At 52.7% G+C, this 24,873-nt stretch overlaps 1 protein-coding gene across 2 annotated transcripts; it reads right to left on the reverse strand.

Annotated features, from left to right (window-relative positions):
• Positions 1-223: 223 nt before the first annotated feature.
• Positions 224-21,325, reverse strand: LOC120319791 (carbonic anhydrase 9-like). 2 transcript variants are annotated; one of them, XM_039369027.1, is made up of 12 exons: positions 20,971-21,325; positions 15,440-15,478; positions 14,500-14,670; positions 9,502-9,650; positions 8,696-8,788; positions 8,326-8,392; positions 7,503-7,660; positions 7,290-7,422; positions 2,677-2,793; positions 1,625-1,660; positions 1,186-1,279; positions 224-986 (listed from the first exon to the last, which is right to left on the reverse strand). In XM_039369027.1, exons 1-12 carry the CDS (start codon positions 21,098-21,100, stop codon positions 917-919), a joined length of 1,257 nt encoding a protein of 418 aa, XP_039224961.1. In that variant the 5' UTR covers positions 21,101-21,325; the 3' UTR covers positions 224-916. The 2 variants fall into 2 exon arrangements, with proteins under 2 accessions (XP_039224961.1, XP_039224960.1); XM_039369026.1 differs by having other exon boundaries at positions 2,587-2,793; positions 20,971-21,324.
• Between the last annotated feature and the right edge of the window lie 3,548 nt (positions 21,326-24,873).

A 24,873-nucleotide genomic window follows, 5' to 3' on the forward strand; every position in this document is an offset into this window, starting at 1 on the left:
GCAGATGGAGGAACCCTCGTCCTATAAAATCAACCCGGGGCGGGGGAGCAAGCTCTGATTCACAGGCAGATTTCCTCCCTGTCTCGCCTACTGATTTCCTGGACCACTTTGGCAGAACTAACGCATGCCGTGTTCTGCCCTGCACACCTGCTTTGCCGCATCCCAGCAGCTCTGCTTCGTTTCAAGGTCGCGTTGGAGTAGAGAGGGAAAAGCAGCACATTCCCAAAATAAACCTTTTTTCAGAATTCGCTGTTTCATTCGGGGTTTGTGTGAAGAAGGCTGAGCTTAGGCAGCTTTCAGGCCACTGTCACCCGGCAGCCACGCAACGAGCTTGTGAGAACAAATCGACAGAGCGGCAAGGCTGCTGTGTTTGTGCAGGCCATCAAGAAGCCATTAATCGGACCAGTCCGGCCTTTGGCCAATCAGGCTTCCCAATGAGAAGGGTGGGAAAAAGAGAGAGAGAGAGAGAGAATGACATGACTTCTGTAGCACCAGCCCTCTCCACAGCCGCTGGGCAAGCCTTATGCCGAGAGGGCTTCCTGGCACCCAGGTGGGTGCTGCCACACCTGGAGCAGCCCGTGGTTCTTCCTGGAGAGTCTGAAGGTAAGTCACGGGTTTCTGTCTAGAAGTGCCTCAGGAGCACACTAGCTTGCAATTTGGGCGGGCGGTCCCGCTGCTCCACAAGTCCAGGGGGGAGCCTTCTCAGGAGCCTTCTCAACTCTGCTGGGCTGGGCTCCTCTGCAGCCCCTCTATTCCGGCGAGGGGAGGAGGATCTTGTGTTTGGGTTGCTCTTCCTCCGGCTGGCCTGAGCACCACCCCAGCTGCTAGTGGGGGGGGGGCATGTCGGGCTTTGAACAGGCTGGGGTAGGAAGGAGCACCAAGGGCGTGGGGTGGAGCGTGGCCAGTGGGCTGCCAGCTACAGTGCTTGCTCATCAGTGGAGGCCGGAACGTAAAGGGCAGCAGGTTTCGTGGCTTGTCCTCGGTGCCTGCCAAGAGAAAAGGGAGTAGGTGGCACGGGCATTGTTCTCCTTCCCACCCGCGTGGCCTTCCTCGGAGGCCCTGGCATCCTCGGTGGGCATGCACAGAAGAGGAGGGACGTGTGGGCCAAGCAGGGCCCTGTGTGACTCTCCTCCCCTGGGAGCTTTGGAAAGCCACGCTGCCTCCCGCTGTGGGGCTTCCTCTCACCTGCTTGCCAGTCTCCGGTGCTTGTGAATGTAGACGAGGAAGGCAAGGGCTGTGGCCACAAAGAGAGAGCCAAAGAGAATAGCCAGAATGTCCCCTGCAGAAAAAGGTCGTCTGATGAATCCCCCCATGGGAGAGAAGGCCAGCAAGGGGGGGGGCAGATCAAGTTGGTGCTTGAAACATTTTCAGACTGCAGCTCCACCCACCCAGCCGGTATGATTAATGCTGGAAATTCACAGGCAGCAACCTCTTCCTCCCCCCCCCCCCGCCCGGTGGCTGACTGCCCAGCCCCTCCCCAGTTGTGTTCAGGCTTTGGAGGCAGGCGAGTCGCCCCATGGAAGGGCACAGGAGCTGCCCCAAATGCTGTTGGTGTTGCCATCACACTTGCAGTAGGAAGGGAGCGCTGACACGGCCAGTGGTGGGCAGGTACCCAGGCGCTTACCTGTGTGAAGGGAGGTGTTCACCTGCTTCTCAGCATCTGGAAGCAAAGCAGAAAGAACACCAACCAGAATAGCTCAGAGGTTGGGAAGAAGGGGATCCAAAGCCCTTCCAAGCTGCCTTTCCTGGGTTGGAAGTGCCTAGAGCCCCCCCCCACCCGCTGGGAGTTGGGCACCATATGCAAATAAAAAATTGCTATGGTTGTTTGCAAGAGAGAGAGAGAAGGCTTGGGTCACATGAGCTATAGCTGGGCAAAAGGTAGTAAAAGTGGCTGGGGCTGGGTGGTGCCCAAGAAGTAGAAACACTCCCTGTGCCAGCCTGATACACACCACCAGAAAAGAGCTGGTTCCCAAACACTCTGAAGCCCAATTGCAGCCTAGCCTGACCTCTGGATGGTGACAATATCTTGGGGGAGCTGGGTGTGCAGCAGCTCCAGTCCTGCTCCTGAACTAGCTTCCTTCCAGTTAAGCACTGTTATGCCAACAGAGGACGTTCCCCCCCCCCAGGAGGTCTTTTGACTCCCCAGCCTCTACTTTGCTTGGCTCCAAGCCCAGCTGAAGGTGGGCAGTGGCTGCTCCTTCTAAGACCCACCAGCCCTGTGCCCATTGAGGGCTTCTGATCTGGAATAGGCGTTTGGCACCCAGAGCAGCTGGAGGGAGGCTGCCCCAGGGCACCCCAACACAGCTCATGGGGGAAGGGAGACCTCCTCATGTCTCCTTCCTTCCTTCCTTCCTTCCTTCCTTCCTTCCTTCCTTCCTTCCTTCCTTCCTTCCTTCCTTCTCTGGGCTGAAGGACTCAACCCCAGTGGCCACAGACCACTCAGAATGCGTCCAGAAGCCATTTGGTAAGACTTTTGTTTCTCAGCACTACACACACAGACAGACCCATCAACCAACTTCTGAGATTGTCCTTGAAATAGAGGAGGTCAGCTGACCCTAACCTGGCCCTATGTAGCCAGGTGAGTACCTTTTCCAGAATCCGGGGGGTCAAGGCCATCTCTTGGGGCACCATCTTTTCCAGAATCTGGGGGGTCAAGGCCGTCTCTTGGGGTGCCATCTTTTCCAGAATCCGGGGGGTCAAGGCCGTCTCTTGGGGCGCCATCTTTTCCAGAATCCAGGGGATCAAGGCGGTCACTTGGGGGGCCATCTGGCAAAGGAGAGGAGAGACCGCCATCTAGAGGGAGACCGGGATAATAAGCAAAGTGATCTGAGTTGGGGAAGAACCTCCCCCTGCCTGTTTCTTCCATTCCCCCAGACTGAGGAGAGGCATTTCTTCCTGGCCTCTCCAGGATGTTGATCACGGACATTGTTAGAGAGTGAAGGAGCCCCCAACAAGACCGACTAACCCAGAGGTAGGCAACCTTGGCTCTTTTATGACTTGTGGACTTCAACTCCCAGAATTCCTGAGCCAGCATGGCTGAGCTTGGAAACCTCTCCCTTTCCCCTCAGCATGGCTGGCTCAGGAATTCTGGGAGTTGAAGTCCACGAGTCATAAAAGAGTCAAGGTTGCCTATCCTTGGACTAACCCTTTGGGCTTAATTAGCTGGGTTGGGGACTTTGCCTGGCACAAGCTTGTCAGGGAAGCAGCATCCGTAGCCTGCATGAAATGAATCACCAGGTTAAGTCAATAATCAGGTTAAATGTAAAAAACTAAGTTTCACTTTGGGGAACAGAAAGGGAGGAATAGCTCAGCTCTGAACCTCTACCAGGGGTTCTCAACGTTGGCAACTTTAAGACTTGTGGACTTCAACTCCCGGAACTCCTCAGCCAGCAAAGCTAGCTGAGGAATTCTGGGAGTTGAAGTCCACAAGTCTTAAAGTTGCCAAGGTTGAGAACCCCTGCAAGCAAACAGCAGTCCCCGCCCCTTCCTCCCCCCCCCCCCGCCAAGCCCGGCCAAGGAGAGCCAGGGATCCTGGAACCGTTCCTTCTTCAGGTTCTGTCCGGCCCCTCCTCCAAAGGCCCTCCACCTGCAAGGTACAAAGGAAGGTCAACTGCACACGCCCATAAACAGAGCCACTTTGGATCCCTACCACGCTCCTCCCAGTTCTTCTGGGCGGGTCTCCTCTAGGGATCCCTCCCCGTCGGGCTACCCCCTCCCCCCGCCCAGCGGCAAACTCCGCTGCCTCCTGGATCTCAAAAGAGTTGGTAACAATGAGAAGGAATGTCTTTACTCAGGATCCGGCCTTATCATAACCTCCCCACCACACACACACAACACACACACTAAGCCCGAAAAACCACACACACAAACCGGTTTTGCTGTTATCGCTCGTTCTCTTACGTGCGCGTTTGTCCGAATGCGAGCGCACGCACGGTGGAGCCAGCCCAGGAAGCGTCCAGACCCTTCCCCCATTTAATCGCTTCAGCCAGGATCACAAAAGGCCTGGGGGGCGGGAGGGGGGAGTCTGCTGCCTATCCGAACCGCAGCGGGAAAGGGGGTGTGTGTGAACCTCCCGGATAGATTTATGTTAGGTAGGGATATTTATCTCTTTAGAAGGCCAGATCCTGAAGTTGAAACTCAAGTACTTTGGCCGCCTAATGAGAAGGAAGGACTCACTGGAGAAGAGCCTGATGCTGGGAAAGATCGAGGGCAATAGAAGGGGGAGACAGAGAATGAGGTGGCTGGATGGAGTCACTGAAGCAGTAGGTGTCAGCTTACATGGACTCCAGAAGATGGTAGAGGACAGGAAGGCCTGGAGGAATGTTGTCCATGGGGTCGCGATGGGTCGGACATGACTTCGCAACTAACAACAACAGGGATATTTGTACAGACGCCCATCTCACAAGAAGGTGACTCTCCGTTTCAGCCCAGGCTCCTGCTGGGTTAAGCCAGAGCCTGTCCCGTGTGTGACCCATTTGGCCATTTGGGAGAGCCGTGAGGTCCAGAGCTGAGGCTAGGATCCCCAGAGAGGTTTGCTTCACAGGGCAGAGTAGCCTGCAGCTCTGGCTGCTTAGAGCAGGGGTCCTCAACCTTGACTAAGACTTGTAGACTTCAACTCCCAGAATGCCTCAGCCAGCTGGTTGCCAAGGTTGAGGACCCCTGTGCTAGAGGGTCAGTGCCCTTCTGCTGCCCAGGGGGACCTGGGATGCAGCCTGGCCATTCTCGCCCTGGGGAGAAGCCGGACAAATGCTCTTTCCGCTTGACCAACGGAGCTCCTCTTTGGGCCGGATGCCTCCTTTGACTGCCGGGAGTGGCTGATAAGGCGAGGGCCAGAGGGAGCGGCTTGTGTGCTTTTCAGGGTCACGGCAGAGGTGGGACAATCCCAGTAGCCCGTGGCCGGAAAACCTTGAATCGGAGGTGGGGTGGGTGGGGGGGTGATCCAAGGAGAGGCCGGGCACAAAGCCTTTTTTCTAAAACCAGTTTCTACCCAGCAGCTGATTTCCTGGGAGGGGGGCAGAAGAGAAGAAGGAAACTTGGACTCTAAGGAAATTAAGGGGGAGGAGAAACAACCCAGTTCCTAGGAAGATGTAAGGAAGGTGCAGAGATACCAAGTCCATCCAAATCAGCTGAGCCAATGATGGGCTGGGCTGGCATCTGGCAGCAGTTCTAGGCCAGGTGAGGGCCAGTAATGCGGAATAAAGGGCCAGCAAGGGAGAGATGCTTTTGTTGAGCAATTCCCCAAACCAGAAGCAAGTGTGCAGCTGGATGTACTTCCAGAGGGAACCTTTCAAGTGGGGTCAGATATTTAGATTTGCTAGTCTAAATTAGACTTTTCTTAAACTGGGATAGTTTGGCGACAGCAATTCGCATATGGATTCTCGCAGAGGACGTCTTCATCTTGAAAGTTGCCTCAATCCTTTGCTTCTTCCTGGACTGTCTTTTTAGTTTGGTTCCTTATGATAAATTTAGTCAAGGACCCCCTTTCATGTTTGAACCCCTTATCCATTTTTAACAAAACCAGCTTATCAAGAAAGGCTGGAGCACAAACCACGAAAGACTTTGTTTATGGAGATTTTTAGCCATCCAGGTCATAGTTATCCCAGAGGTGCTTTTTCAGGGGGCAACTGGAGTTTCTTGTTTTTCTTTGAAGAGGTTTCGCTTCCCATCCAAGAAGCTTCTTCAGCTCTGACTGGATGGTGGGGAATGGAGGGATTTATACTCTTGCAGACAGCTGGTCATTTGCCTTCTTTTAGAGAGTTGTTGAGGCCACCTGGAGGTTTCTCTGTGGAGTCAGGTCACCTGAGTAGTGCAAATGGGTATCCACTCTCTAAAAGAAGGCAAATGACCAGCTGTCTGCAAGGAGTATAAATCCTTCCATTTCCCCACCATCCACTCAGAGCTGAAGAAGCTTCTTGGATGAGAAGCGAAACTTCTTCAAAGAAAAGCAAGAAAGTCAAGTTGCCTTGTGAAAAAACACCTTTGGGACACAAAAGACTTTCTGGTTCCTAGAAGATGGTGGCTGAGTTTCAATCATCGCACTGAGTCATTCCCTCCTTTCATTGCCCTGTGTGGACTTTGCAAGGGAGTGTAAGCAGAGTTTGTGTACCTGCCTAAAGAGGAGGTGCTGGCAACAGCTGCTCCCCCCCCCATGCCCTTATAACTTTGCAGGTGGATGGCAGCATCTCACGCCACATGAGGTTGCCCAGGAAGACAAGGTGGAAGCTTCAGCTGCTCAAACATGTCCTTGTCCACTTCTGCCTTGTTTCACCAGTCTGGATGGGGGGGAATACCTGCTTGTTGGCAGCTGGTCAGCCAGCTTTCTGTGCTGGTTGTTAGAAACCCCTTTTCGGTTTGGATCACCTGCTGGATCACCTACTGCAGACGGAATCTGTCCTTCCATTACATTCTCAGTGGGAGTCCCACCTCCCGTGATGAAGAAATGTTCTGCCTCCTGGGATTTTATCATATAATGAAAGCGGCTCTCCTCCCCAATAAAGGAAGATGCCCATTAATAAAAGGAGGACTGTGGAGGGGGCATCCCCACCCCACTGGAAGAGACCAACATCTACTTCTCCCAGGGACCTCCGGGTTGGACACAGGCATAGAGCTGGATTCCCTTGCTCTTTGCTTAGCTGGCTTTGGAGAAGGTTGAGTGCCCCCCCCCAGCTTGGGAGCCGTTGCCGCCTCTGCCTCCCCCATTCCTGCCTCAGGGTTTCTGTGGCCCTGCGCTCTACTTGTGGGACCCTGAGAGGCTTCTAGCTTGTCATGTGGAGAAGACAGAACTGATCCCGTTAACCAAGTGCCTTATGCTGACTGTTGGCACTGCCTTGATTTAAAAAAAAAAATTAAGTCATACGCTCTGGCCACAAGCTCATGAAAGATTGGAGATGTTAAAATAAAGGCTCAGCAGAAACGGGAGATTCATCTCCAAAACCTGAAAGTTAACCTTTTTCAGTACACAAAGTGGGAGTCCTGAGGGTGGATTATGATGGAACTGCCAGATGGAAGAGGAGGAAGAGGAGATGGAAGAGGAGCAAAAGGCAGGTCAACCCAAGGAGCCCCCAACGAGGAAAGAGAGCTGCTCCATCTTCAGTGTCAAGATGGGCAGGATTGGATCAGGCTCCAAATGGGCCATTAGGACGACACTGGACAATTTTGAAGTAGACTAGAATGGGACTAGAAAATCTTCAAAGATACCCTTATAAATGTGTTCTTGGAATCTTGCACGTGAGGCTGCTTGACAGGAAATCTCTTTGGGTCTGAAAACAGGTGATGCTTGGCTCACTTACCAGTTGGCTGAACCTTCTCAAGGCTGTGAAAACTTGAAAAGATACTCCGCCCATAAAGATCCTGCAGGTGGCGGAAGTTATTCTGGATAGGCTCATCCTCGTCTCCTCGTAGGGTGTCCTCCAGCATCGAGATCTGCAGGGAGAAGGGCCACCAATGGTCACCCAGAGGAGGAGAGGAGGACCACGGAGCACCCCTGCCCAGCGGAGACAAACCTGTTCCTGGGAGAGCCGAACTGTCTGATTAAAGACTGTCCAGTTCACCGTCTGGTAACAAGGTGGGGTGGTCAGTGAGCCATTGTAGCGGAAATAGCGGCCAAAGTCATCAGGGAGAAGCTTGGCTACATCAAAGCCAGCAACTACCGTTTCCTCTCCTAAGAAAGGAGAAACCTCTGTGAGGATCATGCCAGGAGGATGCAGAGCAACACAAGGAGATGAGCCATCTAGAGCAGGGGTCTTCAAACTTGATCCTTTTATGACTTGTGGACTTCAACTCCCAGAATTCCTCAGCCAGCGTGCCTGGCTGAGGAATTCTGGGAGTTGAAGTCCACAAGTCATAAAAGGGCCACGTTTGAAGACCCCTGATCTAGTGGGACATTCTGCCTGAATAGAAGGGTGCCCCAAAGGTCACCCTAAGAGCATCTCATTCTGGTGCATGGAATATGGTGATCAGAGACATCACTGACACACACACACACACACACACAAGGAGCAATAGTTGTGGTTAATCAAGATTGTGCCAATGTGCCCTCTTCTTCTGACTTCGGTTCTTTGCCTCATCAGCCCTCCTTTTCTATATGTGCCATGTAGGGAAGATGCTAAAGGCAGCTGGGGCAGTGACCGAGGGCCTATGCAGAGAGGCCTGCTGGTTCTTGCTTTCCTGGATGTAGATGTGCCCCATGGAAACGATAGCATCGCCTGCAGGTAACTGTGGCCTTTCTCCTGCCTGGCTCCAGGACTCCCAGATCTCCTGCAGGGGGGTTTTCTGCTGGACCCCAAGCAGAGAAGGGAGGGGGAACTTCCCCCTGTCTCTTTTTACCTTCTTCCTTGATCTCACTCAGATGTTTGAGGATGTGCTGATACGGTTCATTTGTTTCCATCCCTACCTGGAAAAGGAGACAAAAACAGGAGTGAGAGGGGTGTAGGCACTCGCCCTCATGTCACCAAGGGCCCGGCTTCTCCAGGCGGAGACTCGGTGGCCTCTGCTTTATATTACAAACATCACCCATTGCACATTAAAAAACAAAACAAAACTAAGATCTTCTTCTAAAACGACAGTAGACATTTTTTGCATCCTCCCTGAAGGGCAGCTGATGGAAATGCTGCCAGTGTTCCAAGGACGAAGTCCCGCAGCTCTGCATCTGCCTGGCCCACCGCGCATCTCTTCCACACACAAACACTCCCATCACCTGCAGAAACGCAGCCAGCACAGCCAACCCTCCTGGTTCACTCGCAGCCTCCTGGATACTCTCAAAATGGGAGCTGTAATGGACCACGTGAATCTGGAGGCAAACACAGAGGACAGCACTGAGCACACTCAAGAAGCATCTGTGTTGGTGTTTCTGCAGCTTAATTACACAAAGAAGACCGTACTTCATGGGACCATCAGGATAACCCGAAGCATCTGTGTTGCACAAACCACATCAAAACCTTGGGAGGAGTTAATGTTCCACCTATGTGCTCCCCACCCCTACCCATGAGGTAGAGCAGGGGTCTTCAAAGTTGGCCCTTTTATGACTTGTGGACTTCAACTCCCAGAATTCCTCAGCCAGTGTGCCTGGCTGAGGAATTCTGGGAGTTGAAGTCCACAAGTTATAAAAGGGCCAACTTTGAAGACCCCTGAGGTAGAGGAAGGAAACTCTGGAGTTTTAAGCTCCTGGAAAATAACTTTTGAACACAGAGCTGTATCTTTCTTGGCCAAAGAAAATTCCAAAGACCCCAGTGCAGCCCCTTGGGGGTCCTAGAAAAGTGAAAAAGCCTATACTCCCCCATTCAAATAATGTTATTGCATTCTGTAAAGCATACCTATTTTTTTTTTCTTGTTCAAATAATTTTGTTACAAAGACCCTAGAGTCCTCAGCAGCAGCTCTATACCTGGGTTTGGCTTCAAGGCCAGCAAAGCACTTTATCTCTCAAGACCTAGAAAAGGGAGTAAATGCCAAGCAAGGCAGCTTGGGCTATTGGCAGGAGCCATGGACAAAAGACTGGGATTTACCTCACCCGCATAACGGTGGCCATCCACTGTGTGTTCGGAGCCAGGCCTGGTCAGCCCTGATCCCCAATGCAGGTGTAGCTGGGCTGCTTGGTACGGCTGGGGGAAGCCACCCCCACCAAGTGTCATTTTCTTGGGCAGACCTAGAAGAACTGGGGAAGGGAGAGGATGATTATTAAGAGAGAGGGGAGCAAGGGGGTCCTTCTGCTGCAGTCCTTCTGCTGCAGAGCAGCATATCTCCACAGCATCTCTTGCTTGCAAGAAGTACTCTTTCCAGGTTTAGTCTTCCCAACTTTGTTGTTAGTTGCGAAGTCGTGACCGACCCATTGCGACCCCATGGACAACGTTCCTCCAGGCCTTCCTGTCCTCTACCATCTTCTGGAGCCACTTAAGCTCACGCCTACTGCTTCAGTGACTCCATCCAACCACCTCATTCTTTGTCGTCCCCTTCTTCTATTGCCCTCCATCTTTCCCAGCATTAGGCTCTTCTCCAGGGAGTCCTTCCTTCTCATTAGGTGGCCAAAGTACTTGAGTTTCAACGTCAGGATCTGGCCTTCTAAAGAGCAGTCAGGGTTGATCTCCTCCAGGACAGCCCAGTTTGATTGCCTTGCAGTCCAGGAGACTTGCAGGAGTCTTCTCCAGCACCATAGTTCAAAGGCCTCAATTCTTTGGCACTCAGCCTTTCTTATGTTCCAACTAGGTGGCTGCTATCACCCAAAGAGCCATTGATGGACCTATCTATCCTGGTAATGAAACATTTGGAAACTGACCCACAAGCTCGGAGAACGAACCATCACCCTCAAGGAGAAAGTCCTTGAATGTGAGAGCTACAAAGCAGCAGAACAGCCCGTCTCCTGGAGTTGTGGGTGCTTCATCACCCTCGGGGATAGTTCTGGACACCGTCATGATCTGGGATGGTCCGAGGATTCCTGCCTCTGGGAAGAAGAGGAACCAACATTTCCAACACCACCGTTCTACAAAATGCTGCCTGCTGAATCATAAGCACTGAAAGGAACTGAATGATTGCTGTATGTAGCCCCCCAAAATATACCAGGTGCTCCCCATCCCACCTCCACTGCCCCCTCAAAGATTTTATTAGAGCATTGAGAAATGAGATGGCATGGCAGGAGAAGCTAATGCAAAAAGAAAACGTTCCTAAAAAGAAGACTCTAAAAACACAATGCAAACAATTAAAATGAAGAAAGAAATGGAAGAAGTCAGGGCGGATGCACAAAAAGATGTGTGTGAAGTTTTGAAAGCAGAAATGAGTCCCAGCAAATACCTGGCTGACAGGAGATCAGGAAGGTCAATCTGCTCTGGTTGGCAACGGGTGCCAAGAGAAACAAACGCAACCTCATGAGATACATTCGAAATAAAAGGAAAGGAACGAACTAATATTGATTTACACTGAAGTTTTTAAAACATCCAGGCTCAGATGTACTTTGTCCCAGCTTACTACAGAAACGTATTGACCCTCTTGGTTAAACCCTTACGGATTACCTTTGAGAAATTCTGAGGTTTCCAGAGAGTTGGACAAGAAGTATCCAACGAAAAGCAGGGAAAGAAAGGGAGATCCAGCAAGCTACAGACCCATCAGTCCCACTTAATCCTTCCAAAGACATTTGACAGGCAGGCAGTAAAGAGACTGATCTACGAAAACCCTGATGGTGATGTGGTGAGTACCAGAATTCAACACAAGAGTTCTCAAAAACAGGAACCACTTGTCTTGTCAAACTCATTATTTTTTTTTGATTGGGGAACTTCTGTAATAGATTGTAGGAAGCAGCTTGTTGCTTTTGGGTGGCAAGCTGCAAGCTCCATTTGGTAAGTGTGTGGATTAATGTCCATTAACATTCTGATCAGTAGCCAATTAAGGCAGTGATGGGCAGAGGGAGCATGGACACGCCCCCTTTACCTCCTTAAAGAAACCCCATATCTGGTGGGCAAGGGGGCGTCAGTGACCTTGTCGTTCCCTCCTTAAACATTCTCCTTTCTGGGACTTACATTGTGTTTGTATTCAAGCACAGCTTCTGGTCAAGGTCAGGAAAAGGCACTCTTTCTCTAAGGAGGCACTGACCTGTGCAGAGAACCTGCCTCTGAAGCACCTTTTCTGTTTCATATCCAAATAGGCGCACACCCTACAGCTCTGGTTCAAAAGTGCCCATTAAGGATTCCACACCAACTGGAAAGTAGGATTAGCTCGGGGCCTTTAATCTTCAACCTGTTTATTGATGTCTGGAATAAGGAGCTTATCAGATGTGCAGATCATGCCAAATAGGGTGGAATACCTAATGCTGGAGAAGGCAGAAATAAAATTCAAACCCGAGTTGGTAAGAGATAGATGCAAAGTGCTCCCCTTAGGAAAGAGGCCAAGAGAATCTGGAATTGAGTTTGGCGTTTCTGAAAAAGATTGCAGGCTGACTGTAAGCCAGCATTATAACACCGCTGCAAAAAATGGTCAGTACAGGCTTAGGGTCCCTCACCAGAAGAATGCATTTGAAGTCATAGGAAGTTTCATTTTATTCTTCCTTTGCTCTCTGCCTTGGCGAGACCCTTCCTTTAGTGTTGCGTGTCCAGCTCCGTTTGTCACATTTTAGGCCAAAATGGACAAGTGACAAAGGTGACAAGGTGATTAAAAACTAAACCTCATGAAGGATGAAAGCAGCCCTTTTCTCTGGGAATCCTGCCTGTTTTGACCACCAGCTCTGAAGGCTTATCGAACAGCAGTTTTGTTCATGAAATCCTTAAAATCTAACAGATGATCTCTCTTTCGTGAATGTAATCAAGCCGAGAAAAGAGAGGCTTTTCAGTTGAGTGGGCTGGACTCCGCCATTCTGGGGTCCTCCTAGGACAATGATGGGGAACCTTTTAGAGACCGAGTGCCCAAACTGCAACCCAAAACCCACTTATGCATCATCGAGTGCCGGGTGGGTGTGGCCCATTGGGTGGGCGTGGCCCATTGGGTGGGCATGGCTGCAGTGGTAACAGCAGACTGGGTGGGACTAAAAAGTTCAGTCAATCAATTCCAACTTTGCAAGACCTTTTTTTTTCCCCCGTGAGAAGTTGAAATTGACTGATTGAACCTTTTTTTTTTTTTTTTTGCACATGGCAGCGGAGGCCTAAAGTGAAAAGGCCAGCTAAAAGCCTAGGACTGGGGCGACAACACACGTGCCCACTGAGAGGGCTTTGAGTGCTGCCTCTGGCACCCATGCCATAGGTTTGCCACCACTGTCCTAGGATGGATAGCAAGATTGAAATACTTGGAATACTGTGCCCAGTTAGGGTCACCATGGTACAAAAAAGATGTTGAGATACTAGAAAGAGTGGAAAAAGAACAACAAAGATGATTAGGGGTCTGGAGGCTAAAACATATGATGAACTTAGATAGTATAAGAAAGAGAAGGACTGTGGTATGATAGCAATCTCTCAATATTTGAAGGTTTGTCACAAAGAAGAGGGGGGTCAACTAATTCTCCAAAGCACCTGAAGGCAGGACAAGAAGCAACGGATGGAAGCTAGCCAAAGATAGAAGCAACCTGGAACTAAGAAGAAATTTCCTGACAGTGAGAACAATCAATCAAAGGAGAACTGGGTGCTGCAACACTAGAGGTTGTGAATGCTCCAACACTGGAGGTTTTTAAGAAGAGACTGGACAGCCATTTGTCTGAAATGGTACAGGGTCTCCTGCTTGAACAGGGGGCTAGACTAGAAGACCTCCATGGTCCCTTCCAACTCTGTTATTTTATTATTACTCCCATATATTATGGATGTAGCATTTTCCTTTTTTTCTTTTAACAGAATTTTCATGTTTGTTTAACTATAAAATGCGTAGTAGTTGCCAAAGCACACTCTTTTGACTTTATTTCAGTGCCAACTAAATGCCTTCACTTATTTATAAGGAGCTATGCCTTCTAGCTGGTGACTGGTGAGTGGGAATCGGAAGAAGAGACCATCAAACAAAGATGGCACTTTTTCTTCGCCTTTGTCACCAATCAATCCATCACCTGTCCAAGGACAAAGTAAGGACAGATGATAAGACAGGTAGCTAAAAAAAATTACAAATATAAATAAAAAACAATCAATCAACTTGAACAGTGACTAGGGGTGCTTGGAGCTGGTGTTTATAATTAAAACAAAAGGAGGGCACAGTGATAGCCATGCAATCAGAGCCTCACCCTGTCCTCTGTGACATAAGTGACCTTGCCTGACGGCAGCCACCTCCTGTTTGCTTGCACCACAACCCCTTTCTAATCCCTCTGATTTGGAAGGATCCCTTAGGTCAGGGGTAGGCAGCCTTGGCTGTTTTATGACTCATGGATTTCAACTCCCAGAATTCCTGAGCCAGCATGGCTCAGCTTGGAAACCTCTCCCTTTCCCCTCAGCATGGCTGGCTCAGGAATTCTGGGAGATGAAGTCCACGAGTCATAAAAGAGCCAAGGCTGCCTACCCTGGCCTAGTCTATTAAGCCTGACAGGAGTAGATTATCAGAAACTGATAGGCCTAGTCCACGGGTAGGCAGCCTTGGCTCTTTTATGACTTGTGGACTTCAACTCCCAGAATTCCTGAGCCAACATGGCTCAGCTTGGAAACCTCTCCCTTTTCCCTCAGCATGGCTGGCTCAGGAATTCTGGGAGATGAAGTCCACGAGTCATAAAAGAGCCAAGGTTGCCTACCCCTGCCTCTTAGGTGCCTCTTGGGAGAAATCTGATTCTGGAGTTTGGGCGTCATTGTCAGAGACCCTCCGTGGGGCAAGGGCAAGGGTAGTGTAGACTCAAAAGCCAAGCTTAAACCTGGTACCAGGCACAATCTGCTTTCACAAGAAGCCCATAGCTTCTGCTTTCACAAGAAGCCCAATTATGGGAAGGAAGGCAAGATGCAAATGAGGTGACCCTTGTCCAAGGAAGCAGGAAGAACTCTGAACGAGGAACCATCCTGGTCACCTGCTTTGAGCTTCCTGCGACGCTAGTCCCAGCTGATCCTCAGCAGCCCCGTGATGCTCACCAGTGTGACCGTTGTTCTTTAGGGGAAGCTTCACTTCAGGAGGCACATTATAGCCAGACAGTAGCAGGGGCCCCAGCTTGGCGCTGAAGCTGACAGCTGTTGTGTTGATGTTGATGGGAGACTGCATGTGACCCTCACAGTGGGGAAACATGGACCCCCACTCTGGCATGTCTGAAAGAGACAAACACGCTTCAGGGGCCTCACAGCCATTTACCTACCTGAGACGGCGGCGGGGAACGTGGGTGGGGGTTAGGAAGGGGGAGAAAGCTTGACAAGGAGGAAAAGTGGAGATTGGTCAGTCTCACTTCTGCTGCTCTTCCAGAACATGCAGGATAGAGCGAGAAGGACACCACGGGCGCTTCCAGGCGGTTTTTCTGGGGCGGCGACATCACATGCGTCTTCCCAGCTCTGTCTTTAAAACACCGACCAGTTACCTCTCAATTGCTGCATGAACTGGCTGAAACTGGGAAGCAGCTGGTTCTGCCAGGCTACGGTGCCAGTGAAGCAGCCGGATCTTGGGGTCGATCTGGGCAGCAGCCAGGAGGCTCACCTCCAGTCTATAAGTGCAGGTGGGCTGACTCTGAGCTGGGCAGGCAGGAGGGAGGGAGGGAGGTACCCATGGAATGCAGTCACATGCCCTTGGGGGGGCTCAGTGCAAGGACAGCTCTTATCGCCGCTGCTACCTCTACTTCAGGGACAATGCTGGCAGGTGGGTATGAATAATGACCTGCAATGGCTAAGGAATGGCTGGGGGGGGGGGCGGCAGGTGAAGGACAGGAGCAGGCATTCCCTGCTGCTACAACCTGAGACCCAGATATGTCGAGGTAGGCTTTGGGCTTAATAGCCGGAGAAGACCAGCAGCAGGTGTGACCAGATCTGGCTGATCATTAACCAGCCTTCACCTGGCCAGGGGCCCAGGGGAGCGAGACCAGGCCTTTACCTTTGTAGCTCCAGTGATGGTCTTTGTGCCCTGGATGACCTGGGGAGCAAATGAGAGAACCTGACTTGAGTTGCTCAGCCACCCTTTCCTCCCCAGAGAAGCAAAATGAGGAGGTTCTCCTTGCCCCTCCCCCACTCCATTTTAATTCTGACATGGGGAACCACATGGTAGATTGAGGTAAAAAGACCTGGAGTGATAGCCCGGGGCCAGAGGTTGGATGTTGAGCTAAAGAGGTAGGGCACCTGCCTCCCTCTTTTATTGAGGCTCCTCCACAGGTTCCTCTAGTGCAGTGGTTCTCAACCTTTTTAATGCCGCGACCCCCAACCGGTCGTAAGTCGAGGACTACTCAACCGGTCGTAAGTCGAGGACTACTCAACTGGTGCAGCACCGTTTGCAGAGTGGGACTTTTGGCGGGCTCAGCAGGGCAGAGACAGCCTGGACAATTCCTATTGGCTTTTGAAAGCCAATAGAATTAGACTCTATTCAAGAGAATCTATTCTATTGGCTTTCAAAAGCCAATAGAATAAAAGGGAGTAGCACAGCTAAGGAAAAGGGGAAAAAATGGCGGACTGCGTTGTTTGGCGACCCCCGTGAAATGGTCGTTCGACCCCAAATGGGGTCCCGAACCACAGGTTGAGAACCACTGCTCTAGTGACCCCAGAGGAGTCCTGAGGTTGGATCGGAGGCACCTGCGGGGAAACGCCAATCTAAAACCACCAGATCTTTGCCTTTCAAAAGACCGGGGACTGCTTCCACCTGAGTACCGGCTGGCAGAGGCAAAGTTTTCATCCCGCTGCCACCCCGCCAAGCTGCTTTCTGCAAGATGGGAGGGGGGAGGGCAGGGGTGAATGATCCAGGTATGAAATCCTGTGCAGTATGTAACGAGGGAATCGCAACTATACATCTCTATCTCGTGCATAATAAAGCTGGCAAGCCATTGCCGTAAGAAGTAGAGATGGACACAAGTTTTGATGGTTTTAATTTAGTTTAATTTAATGCGGGGGGGGGGGGGCTGAAGAAATTCAGGGGCAAGTGTCACCTCCAGGTGGGGACAACCTCCCTCCAACTCCAGTGGAGGGTATAATATAGTGCAGGTGGTGGTAGTGGTGGGGGGTGTTGCGTCCTCAGACTTCTGCTTGCAAAGCACCTAAGTGCCCCTGGGAGATAGCCAGACTCTGAAAGATCTTGACCCGATCCTGTAGGCTAATCTTATATAAAGAAAGAAGTAAAATACCAACCATGGATAAAGGATTCCCCCCCCCCTCTTTTTTGCGCCCATGATTGTCCTTTTTCCTCCAAGAAGACAGGGTAGGGATATCCTGTCAGCTAAGGGGCTTAGAAGTCTTCCAAACAGAATTTCCAATAGCACCATAGCCTTTCTGCCAATCCCGCCTTAAAACTGTTGGTTTTGCTTGCAAAAATAGCCTTGGCGAGTTCCTATGGAGAGGCGCCATCCGTGGATCCCCTAAAAAAGGCCATGAACCAGGCAGAGCAATTGTACACCGCAGACTCAGATGGAAGTCTAGGCTGATCTGTGAACAGTTGCACACCGCATCCCCCCCCCCAAACATCTCCTGGCTACCCCTGGAAGAGGTTACGGAGGCAGAAGGGGAGTCTAAGAGATTCTTCCCCCCCCCATGGGAAGTCTGGGTGGCAGCCCGGAATCCATTTATTTAAAACATTTGCAAATCTTAAACCAAACTCTGGGTGTCTTACAGGCGGGAATAAAATACAAGAAACAATCAAAGAGAAGAAAAACTGGCATCACCCTTTCCTGACAGAGCCCACAGATTTTCCCCTCGCACCATCCCAATGCTCGGGGAACAAGCCTGGTCTTCTCAGATGTGCTTTTAAATCCCGAAAAGGTGGAAGTCCATCAGAGGGCCTTCCACAGGGTGGGGGGCTGCAAAGGAAGGAGATTGGCTGGGGGAAGGGAAGGCTCACTAAGGAAGAGTGGCAGCTTCTCCCACCTGACCTCAGGAATCAGAGCTGCCTTGCTGAGCTCTTTTGTGCGACCTTGGGGTGTGTGTGTGTGTCTCCATCCAGCTTTGGTAACTTTAAGACTTGTGGACTTCAACTCCCAGAATTCCTCAGCCAGCTTGGCTGGCTGAGGAATTCTGGGAGTTGAAGTCCACAAGTCTTAAAATTGCCAAGGTTGGGGACTTCTGTAATCTACACCAAGCAACTCTGGATGGAGACAGTCCTCTCCTGGCAGAGGTGCTGTCTAGGCTGGGACGCGAGGGGGGCTGCAGGGGGAGAGCAATTTCTTGCAAGGTTCTCCCTGTGCTCAAGTGGGGGGAGAGTCAGCAGATAGTTGCAGCCACCCCTTCCCCCTTTAGCCTTTGTGACTGCCTCGGAGCCCCTCAGACAGTCATCCTCACCTTTTCCACCTGACATGTGGGGGGCATGTCGATACGAGGTGGCCAAAGTTTGGAGGGGCTCCCCCGCAGGACCCACCCCACCCCGGGATTTTTCTTCCTCCCTCAATGCCCCTCTCAGCAGTTTGCTCTTCAGAGAGCTCCGTTGGAACTCCATGGCCTGTTTTGTGACTGAACTGTAGAAGAAGGTGGGGGAAGGGATCTACTACGGTAGGAGCGCCTGAGTGGATGAGAGCTCAGTGGAAGGCCATGTGTCTCAGCAAAGCCATGGAGAGTGTGGGAAGTGCCCAGAAGCCCAGCATCCTCTTTCCAGAGTGACTGAGCGGGTGGGTCGGTGGGTGGGTGGCTGACCAGCCATGTTTTCTGGGATGGGGGAGGCTGATCATCTGGGAACCAGAAGTAGAAAAGAGGAGACCTGGCACAGCACGGAACTGTTGTGATTCCATGCCAGCCTGTGCTCCCAACAGCTGAGTCTGAGGACTCTGAGGTGGAGGAGGCATTTGAAGGGCCATCAGGGGCAGAGGGAGGCTCTGATGAATTACAGGACTCATGGTTTGATGGAGGGCCTGGGCCCTCCAGTCGTGTTCCTGATGAAGCTCAGCTGTGTGAGGAGAATGAGTCAGACTCGGAAGACTCACACCTGATGGACTTGCTAATTGACACACGCACACGTCGTCAATTAGCAAGAGTAAATCAGCAGCAGTCAATGCGACTACTGCAGAGTAAAAGGAGAAGGCAAAGAGAGGCAACACCTTGGGACTGCTGTATAAAAAGAGGAGGTGTGGGCGGTGCTGATTGCTGAAGGCAACAGTTTGCAAAGTGCTTCTTGGAATCCTGGTCTGTTCGTCTTGCTTGTGACTACTCTTCTGTTTGCATCGTGTTTCCTGTGGACTATTTCCTTTCTTTGGACTTGAGTTTTGCTGTTTGTGTTTTTGGACTATTTGTGAGGTTTGTCACCCATATTAAAAGGGGTTTGTTTTGTTTTAAAGTCTCCAGCCTATTATATCAGCAGGGGTTTGGTCCTTGTGCCTTTAACAAGGACAGCAATAGGCTGGGATAGAACAGGAGCTGCCATGGCTGTCCAACTGCCCATGCACAAGAGAAGAACTGCTCAATTCTGGGTGGACACACAGGGACCCTTTAAAAGCAGGTCCATCTGAAAAGCTTCTGCCACTGCCTTTCTAGGAATGTTTGGGAAAAAGCCCTCCCAGGTTTTTTTGGGGTGGCTGGGTGGGTTTACCCTGACTGCACACAGCAACTCAAATTCAGTCAAGTGCCTTCCGCTTCCACAGATGCCAAGCCAAGCGGGGCCCCATCATCCTACTGAACAGAATAGAAATTAAATTGGAAGGAAAGCCTGTGCTAAACATTTTCACGAGGGCTGGCTGGCTGTACAGCAGTGAGCCCTTCAGGATCAGCCCCACCAATGATCCACAACGGGGAGAACATTTTACTCTGCAATTAAGTCTTTAGGCTGCAATCCTACACCTGTTTACTTGGAGCTCAATAATATCGCTTTCAAAACTCCTGCACTAACTATGTTGCCCAATAGGAACATCTGCAACCCCAAACGTAACTCAGAGAACCTCCATAATACAACAAGAGTTACTTTTGAGCAACCATGTAATGCAGCGTTTCTCAACGTTTCTGTGACGGCGACCCCCGTCACATGGATGCGCCACGCATGCGCGGCAGCGCCCCCATGCGCGCACCGCCCCATGCACGGTGCGCATGCGCGGCGCTGCACGCACACACGACGCTGCCCCCCTGCGCGGCGCGCATGCGCGGCACCGCCCCCTGAGGGGGGAAAATGGCGGATCGCGTTGTTTGGCGACCCCTGTAAAATGGTCGTTCGACCCCAAATGGGGTCGCGACCCATAGGTTGAGAACCACTGATGTAATGCAACTGTCCTATAACGTGATTCCCTACTTAGTCTCTCTCAGACTAAGCACTCTAAATCAGTGGTTCTCAACCTTTCTAATGCCGTGACCCCATAATACAGTTCCCCATGTTGTGGTGACCCCCAAGTGGGTGTGGCCACCAATAAGAGGGAGTAGGACAGCTAGGGAAAAGGGAAAAAAATGGCGGACTGCGTTGTTTGGCGACCCCCGTGAAATGGTCATTCGACCCCAAATTGGGTCCCAACCCACAGGTTGAGAACCACTGCTCTAAATTGAATAGCTACCCTCAGCCAAGGACAGAAGGCAGATAGATACTCAGCAAGCGCTAAAAGCTAACTGGAGGAGATTGCTAGATGGAGGACCCTCCTTTGGGTTACCCAGCAGGGAAAGGGATGGGTATTTACCTGGACCTGGAAATGGAGATGGCGGCTCCCAAATTTACGAAAAAGTTCCTAACAGGAAGAAAAGGTTTCCAGCTGCACAAACCATCTACATTCTGGAGCTCAGAGGCTGCACTCCTCAGAGTTACAAGCCAAATAGAAAAGCTTACTGTTTCAAAGAAAACACACACACACAAACACACACAAAGAAAGCAGGTCGTTGACCTTGGGCAGCTGAACATCCTGACAGCGACAGAGGGGAACCAAAGACCATGCTCCTGGGCACACTTTGCTCCAAGCAAAAGACAGGCGACCAACCGTCACTAAGGATATTTTAGCTGGGTTGCTGCGTGGAGTCCATAGCATGCATGCACGCACGCACGCACACATACACACACACGCACACAGGCACACAGACAACCAGGGACCCTTCTGTTCCAAGAGCCTTTGGCGTCTTCCCAGCTACCGCTCTGTTTGCCTTGGAGTGCGCGGCCCGCTTAAAAATTTGACTCCGGAGCAGACTTTGCTCCAGAACCGCCGGGAAAGGGAGTCGCAGGCGGCGGGCAGCCAAGGGCATTCTGGTGCCCAGGAAGTCGGCCTTGCCGGACTCCCGACCTCTCTCATTTCCAGCCGGTGCGACCACACGGGAGATCCGAGGAGTTTTCAAGGGCTTCTTCGGACGGAGAGCGGGGGATCCGTCTCCCCTATCGCATCCCCACTGAGCGGACTGACGGAGGGGTGTTGCGGGGAAATCGGAGCAGCCCTGCCGGCAGCCGCCGTTGAAGCAGCAGGTGGAGCTGACAGTCCGAAACGAAGCCCCGACGGTGGTGGAGGGGGAATTCTGCCGCCGCCGCGCCCGCCTCTCACCCACCTGCGTCCTCCTTCTCCTTCTCCTCCTCCTCCTCCTCGTCGCCCGCTGCGCAAGGTCGCCGGGCTGCCCACAGCAGCAGCAGAAGCTGCAGCGAGGAGAACCGGAGCTTCGGCCTCTGCGAGTTGCGCATCTTGGTTTGCACCCGAGGTCGCGTCTGCAGCCAGCCAGGCCGGGAGTCCGTCGCCGTAGAGCGTCTCCCGGAGATCCAAGGGACTTGCCGCCTTTTATAGCGAGGGAATCGTGCCGCGCCGCGCCGCCTCGTCTTGGCCCGCGGAGGGAAGCGCTAGAGCTCCGCGGGAAGACGATGCCCCCTCTCGGCCCTGGCCGAGGCTTCAGGCATCGCCGCTCGACCTCGCTTGTGGGTGCAGGGCACCTTCCAGCCACCCTTGGCTGAATAGCCGTGGCCACAGGGATCCTCCCCCCGCCCCGCCCGTCCGGCTCAGTCCGTTCTCACACCGGCAGGCTGCTCACGCCCTCCTCTTCCTTTCCCTTTTCCTGCACGGCGCGTCCTCGTGGATTTTGAGCAGGAAAGGCCGCTCTCCTCCTCCAGAGGCTGATTTGGACCGGGCTGATTTTCGGGGCCAGGCGTCTTTCGAGGCAGAAGAAAAGTCAGCCGATCCAAGCTGGGAGACCAGAAGGCGAGAAGGATGCGCTCCAGGGTCAGCAAACCCCAAACGAGACGGGACTTCTTGAGTGGTCAGCCTAGGCTTCGGGCAAAGGACCCCTGCCAGCCTCCCGCGCCTGGAGGTTTTTTTTTTTTTCCCCTCCTTCCCGCCGTTTTCTCTAGGCAGAACCGGCCTTCTGCGCCTGGAGCGGCGTTGCTGGAGGGCTGAGAGGTGGCTGGAAGCTGCACCAAGGCCGCCCAGTCTCTTAGGCAGATGCGGGCGCTGGAAGCTGCTTCTGGGGCAGGGGGCCCTGAGGGGAACCGGCTCCTGCCCTCCCAGCCCCCCAGAGCGCTCTCTGCCACCCACCGACCCTGGAGGAAGGGCGAGGCGAGGAGGAACCCGTGCGGCCCTTTGAAATTATTAGTCTCGAGGGCTAATCCGGCAAAGGATTTCTTTTTGCGGCGGCGGGACGCCTGCTGCTTTTGGGGATTCGAGGAGCTAATTGCGCAGTGTTTCTCAATCTTGACAATTTTAAGGCACGTGGACTTCAACTCTCAGAATTCCACAGCCAGCAATGCTGGCTGTGGAATTCTGGGAGTTGAAATCCACGTGCCTTAAAATTGTCAAGGTTGAGAAACACTGTATAGCGGGACCGACCAGGGACCTTCAACGGGGCAGCCAAGGCTCGCAGTCCTCAGATCGATCCTGACCCCAGTGGCTTGGACCTTAGTAGGAATACTCGCGCTCAGAAACGAGCTTGGGCCAAAATCTCCCGGAAGTGAGCGATTCCCAGAGCCTTCTTCCCGCGCCATGGGGCACCCCAGGCAGGTCACGTTCCGTTTCCTTAAGACTCGGCGCCAACATCCTGGGCGAGCCTCTTCGTAAATGGCAGCGCTGCTCTGGAGGCTGGGCTGGACCTCAGATGATGCAGTAGCAGCAGCCCTTTCGCCCACTCTTCACCGGGCGCTCCATTGGGTCTCTACCACCGGGGTGCAACGGTTTCGTTGCAGCTTATAATGTTATAATTTTAACTCCCACGCTGCATAAAAGGAAAGAGCAAGTCTCCAGGCTGCCCTGTACGATGTGGCCGATTCAACGTAATTTATAAAATCTAGTCCCGTTTACGGTCGGGACCAATTGAAATCCGACGGCCGCGACATAATTTAACCACCAGGAACTTATCTGGCAGCTTGAAAGCCTCCAAGCTGGCTGCTGCCACGCTGGGCAGCAACGGGTCGCCCCAAACACCGAGATGGACGGTATATAAATAACGAATAAATGAAAAGTAAGAAATACAAGATTCCTGACAGCGAGAACAATTAATCAGTGGAACAGCTTGCCTCCAGAAGCAGTAAATGCTCCAACACTGGAAGTTTTTAAGAAGAGACTGGACAGCCATTTGTCCGAAATGGTGTAGGGTTTCCTGCCCGAGCAGGGGGTTGGACTAGATGACCTCCAAGGTCCCTTCCAACTTTACTACTATTATTATTATTATAATCGTGCATTGGCCGAATAACCGAATCGCTCCTGGCTAACATCAGGCAACGGGTCGCCCCAAACACCGAGATGGACGGTATATAAATAACGAATAAAAGAAAAGTCAGAAATACAAGATGAATCGTGCGTTGGCCGAATAACCGAATCGCTCCTGGCTAACATCAGACTATAGAAAAGCGCGGCGCCGCGCCTTTTGCGCGCTCTCCTAAGTAACAGGACCGGTTACTGGACTCCGCCTCACCCACCGACGCACCTCCAAGCGGGCAACTTTTCCCCGCGGAAAGGCGTGGCTTTAGTCCTCTGATCGTCGGGGATCGGCGTTTCGCCCCTTGCCCCACTCACGAGGGGAGGAGCTCGAGTCGGAAGGCGCTTAAAGGCGCCGCGAGACGAGGGGCTTTCTCCGTGCGCGCAGCTGTCCGGCCGGCAGCTCCCCGACCGAGAGGGGCTGCCGGTCGGTTCTCGCAGGGCCGAGCCAGGCACTTGGACAGCCCTAGGCTCGGCCCCGGCCGGTCTGTTCGGAATGGCCGTGTCTACGAGCCCGGGGGAGCCTGGAAGGACTTCACCCGGCCGGCTCCTCCAAGCCGCCCTGGCGCCCGTTCCCCTGGGCTGGTCGAGGAGGTGTGCGTCGGGGAGGGGGAGGGTCACGCTCCGACCCTGACGCCTTTCGGGTGAGTCTTTTTCTTTGCCGGGAACGCAGCCCGGGCAGGGCGCAAATTGGCCCAGCGGCTCAGCCTTCCACAGACCAGACGGTGGGAAGTCTGCAACCGAGGGGGGGGGGCATGGAGGGCCAAGAGACTCTGTGGGTCCGCCAATAAAGCCCCCCCTCCCCTTCGGCGCTTGGGAAGAATTTCTCCCCAAGAGGCCTTGCTCGTTGCAGCCTCCAAGGGCCGCCCTAGCAGCGACACTTCTCTTTCGCCAAGCTCAGGGCGCTCCCCCCGCCGTCGTATCCCCGATTCGTGGCTCCAAATCAGCCATTGCGGTGAAAGAGAGCAAGAGCGCGCCCTTTCTTTCTTCCCGTTGCCATCTGCTCTTCAAGTACCTCCCCTCGCCCCCCCCCCAAAGAAAGGAGAAGCCTGCTGCCTTGGCAGTCGGAGCTGTATGGAAAGGTTGCAAGTTCAGAAGCGGGCTACCAAGAGGGCGAAGGGGTCTGGCAGGGGCGGTTTGAGAATCTGGGTCTGTCTGGGGTGCAAAGGGAAGACATTTTCCTCTTTAATGTTTCCAATTTTGGCATTCCAGTCTCCAATTACCACAGCATCATAAAACTCTTCTTCTTCTGCATCAGTGATTAGAGCAGTGGTGGCGAACCTATGGCACGGGTGCCAGAGGCGGCACTCGGAGCCCTCTCTGTGGGCACTCATGCCATTGCCCCAGCCCCGCCTCCCCCCACGGCCTCCTCCTCACCAGCAGCCCCCCTGGAGGAGAGTCGCCCCCCCCCGGGCAACAGGGACAAGACTCCACCCTTGCACCCCATAGCGTGTAGGTGATGCTGCGGGCTGTGGGCAGAGGGCATGGCTGCCATGGTGCTGCAGGGCTGCGTAGCGATCTGCTGCAGTAGGCCATGGAGGCAGTGCATAGCTCTGCAGGTAGATGGGGCAGGGGGTGGGTGGGGGCGGAGCAGGCAGGGCGGGAGGCAGAGCGGGGGCCGGGTGGTGGTTTCTGGGCACCTGATCTCTAAAAGGTACGCCATCACCGAATTAGATAATCGGATAATCAGCGGGTTAAAAGGTTGTCCACAAAGCCTGGTTGATATTATTTGGCTATTGATTGCACTGTAACCCAGTATTGCTCTTGCTGTGCTCTT

The sequence above is a fragment of the Crotalus tigris genome, unplaced genomic scaffold (assembly GCF_016545835.1).
Source record: "Crotalus tigris isolate CLP2741 ecotype Arizona unplaced genomic scaffold, ASM1654583v1 scf7180000020963.25688851:1431469, whole genome shotgun sequence".
NCBI lineage: Eukaryota > Metazoa > Chordata > Lepidosauria > Squamata > Viperidae > Crotalus > Crotalus tigris.

What these genes read in the sequence shown, in the direction of transcription:
- LOC120319791 (XM_039369026.1), bottom strand. Translation starts at nt 21,100, where the DNA reads ATGCGCAACTCGCAGAGGCCGAAGCTCCGGTTCTCCTCGCTGCAGCTT. An exon ending in TGCTGGCTGCGTTTCTGCAG is followed by an intron (nt 8,393 to 8,695) that starts GTGATGGGAGTG and finishes CTCCTTTTCCAG; the next exon opens with GTAGGGATGGAAACAAATGA. An exon ending in CACCGGAGACTGGCAAGCAG is followed by an intron (nt 987 to 1,185) that starts GTGAGAGGAAGC and finishes TTCTCTTGGCAG; the next exon opens with GCACCGAGGACAAGCCACGA.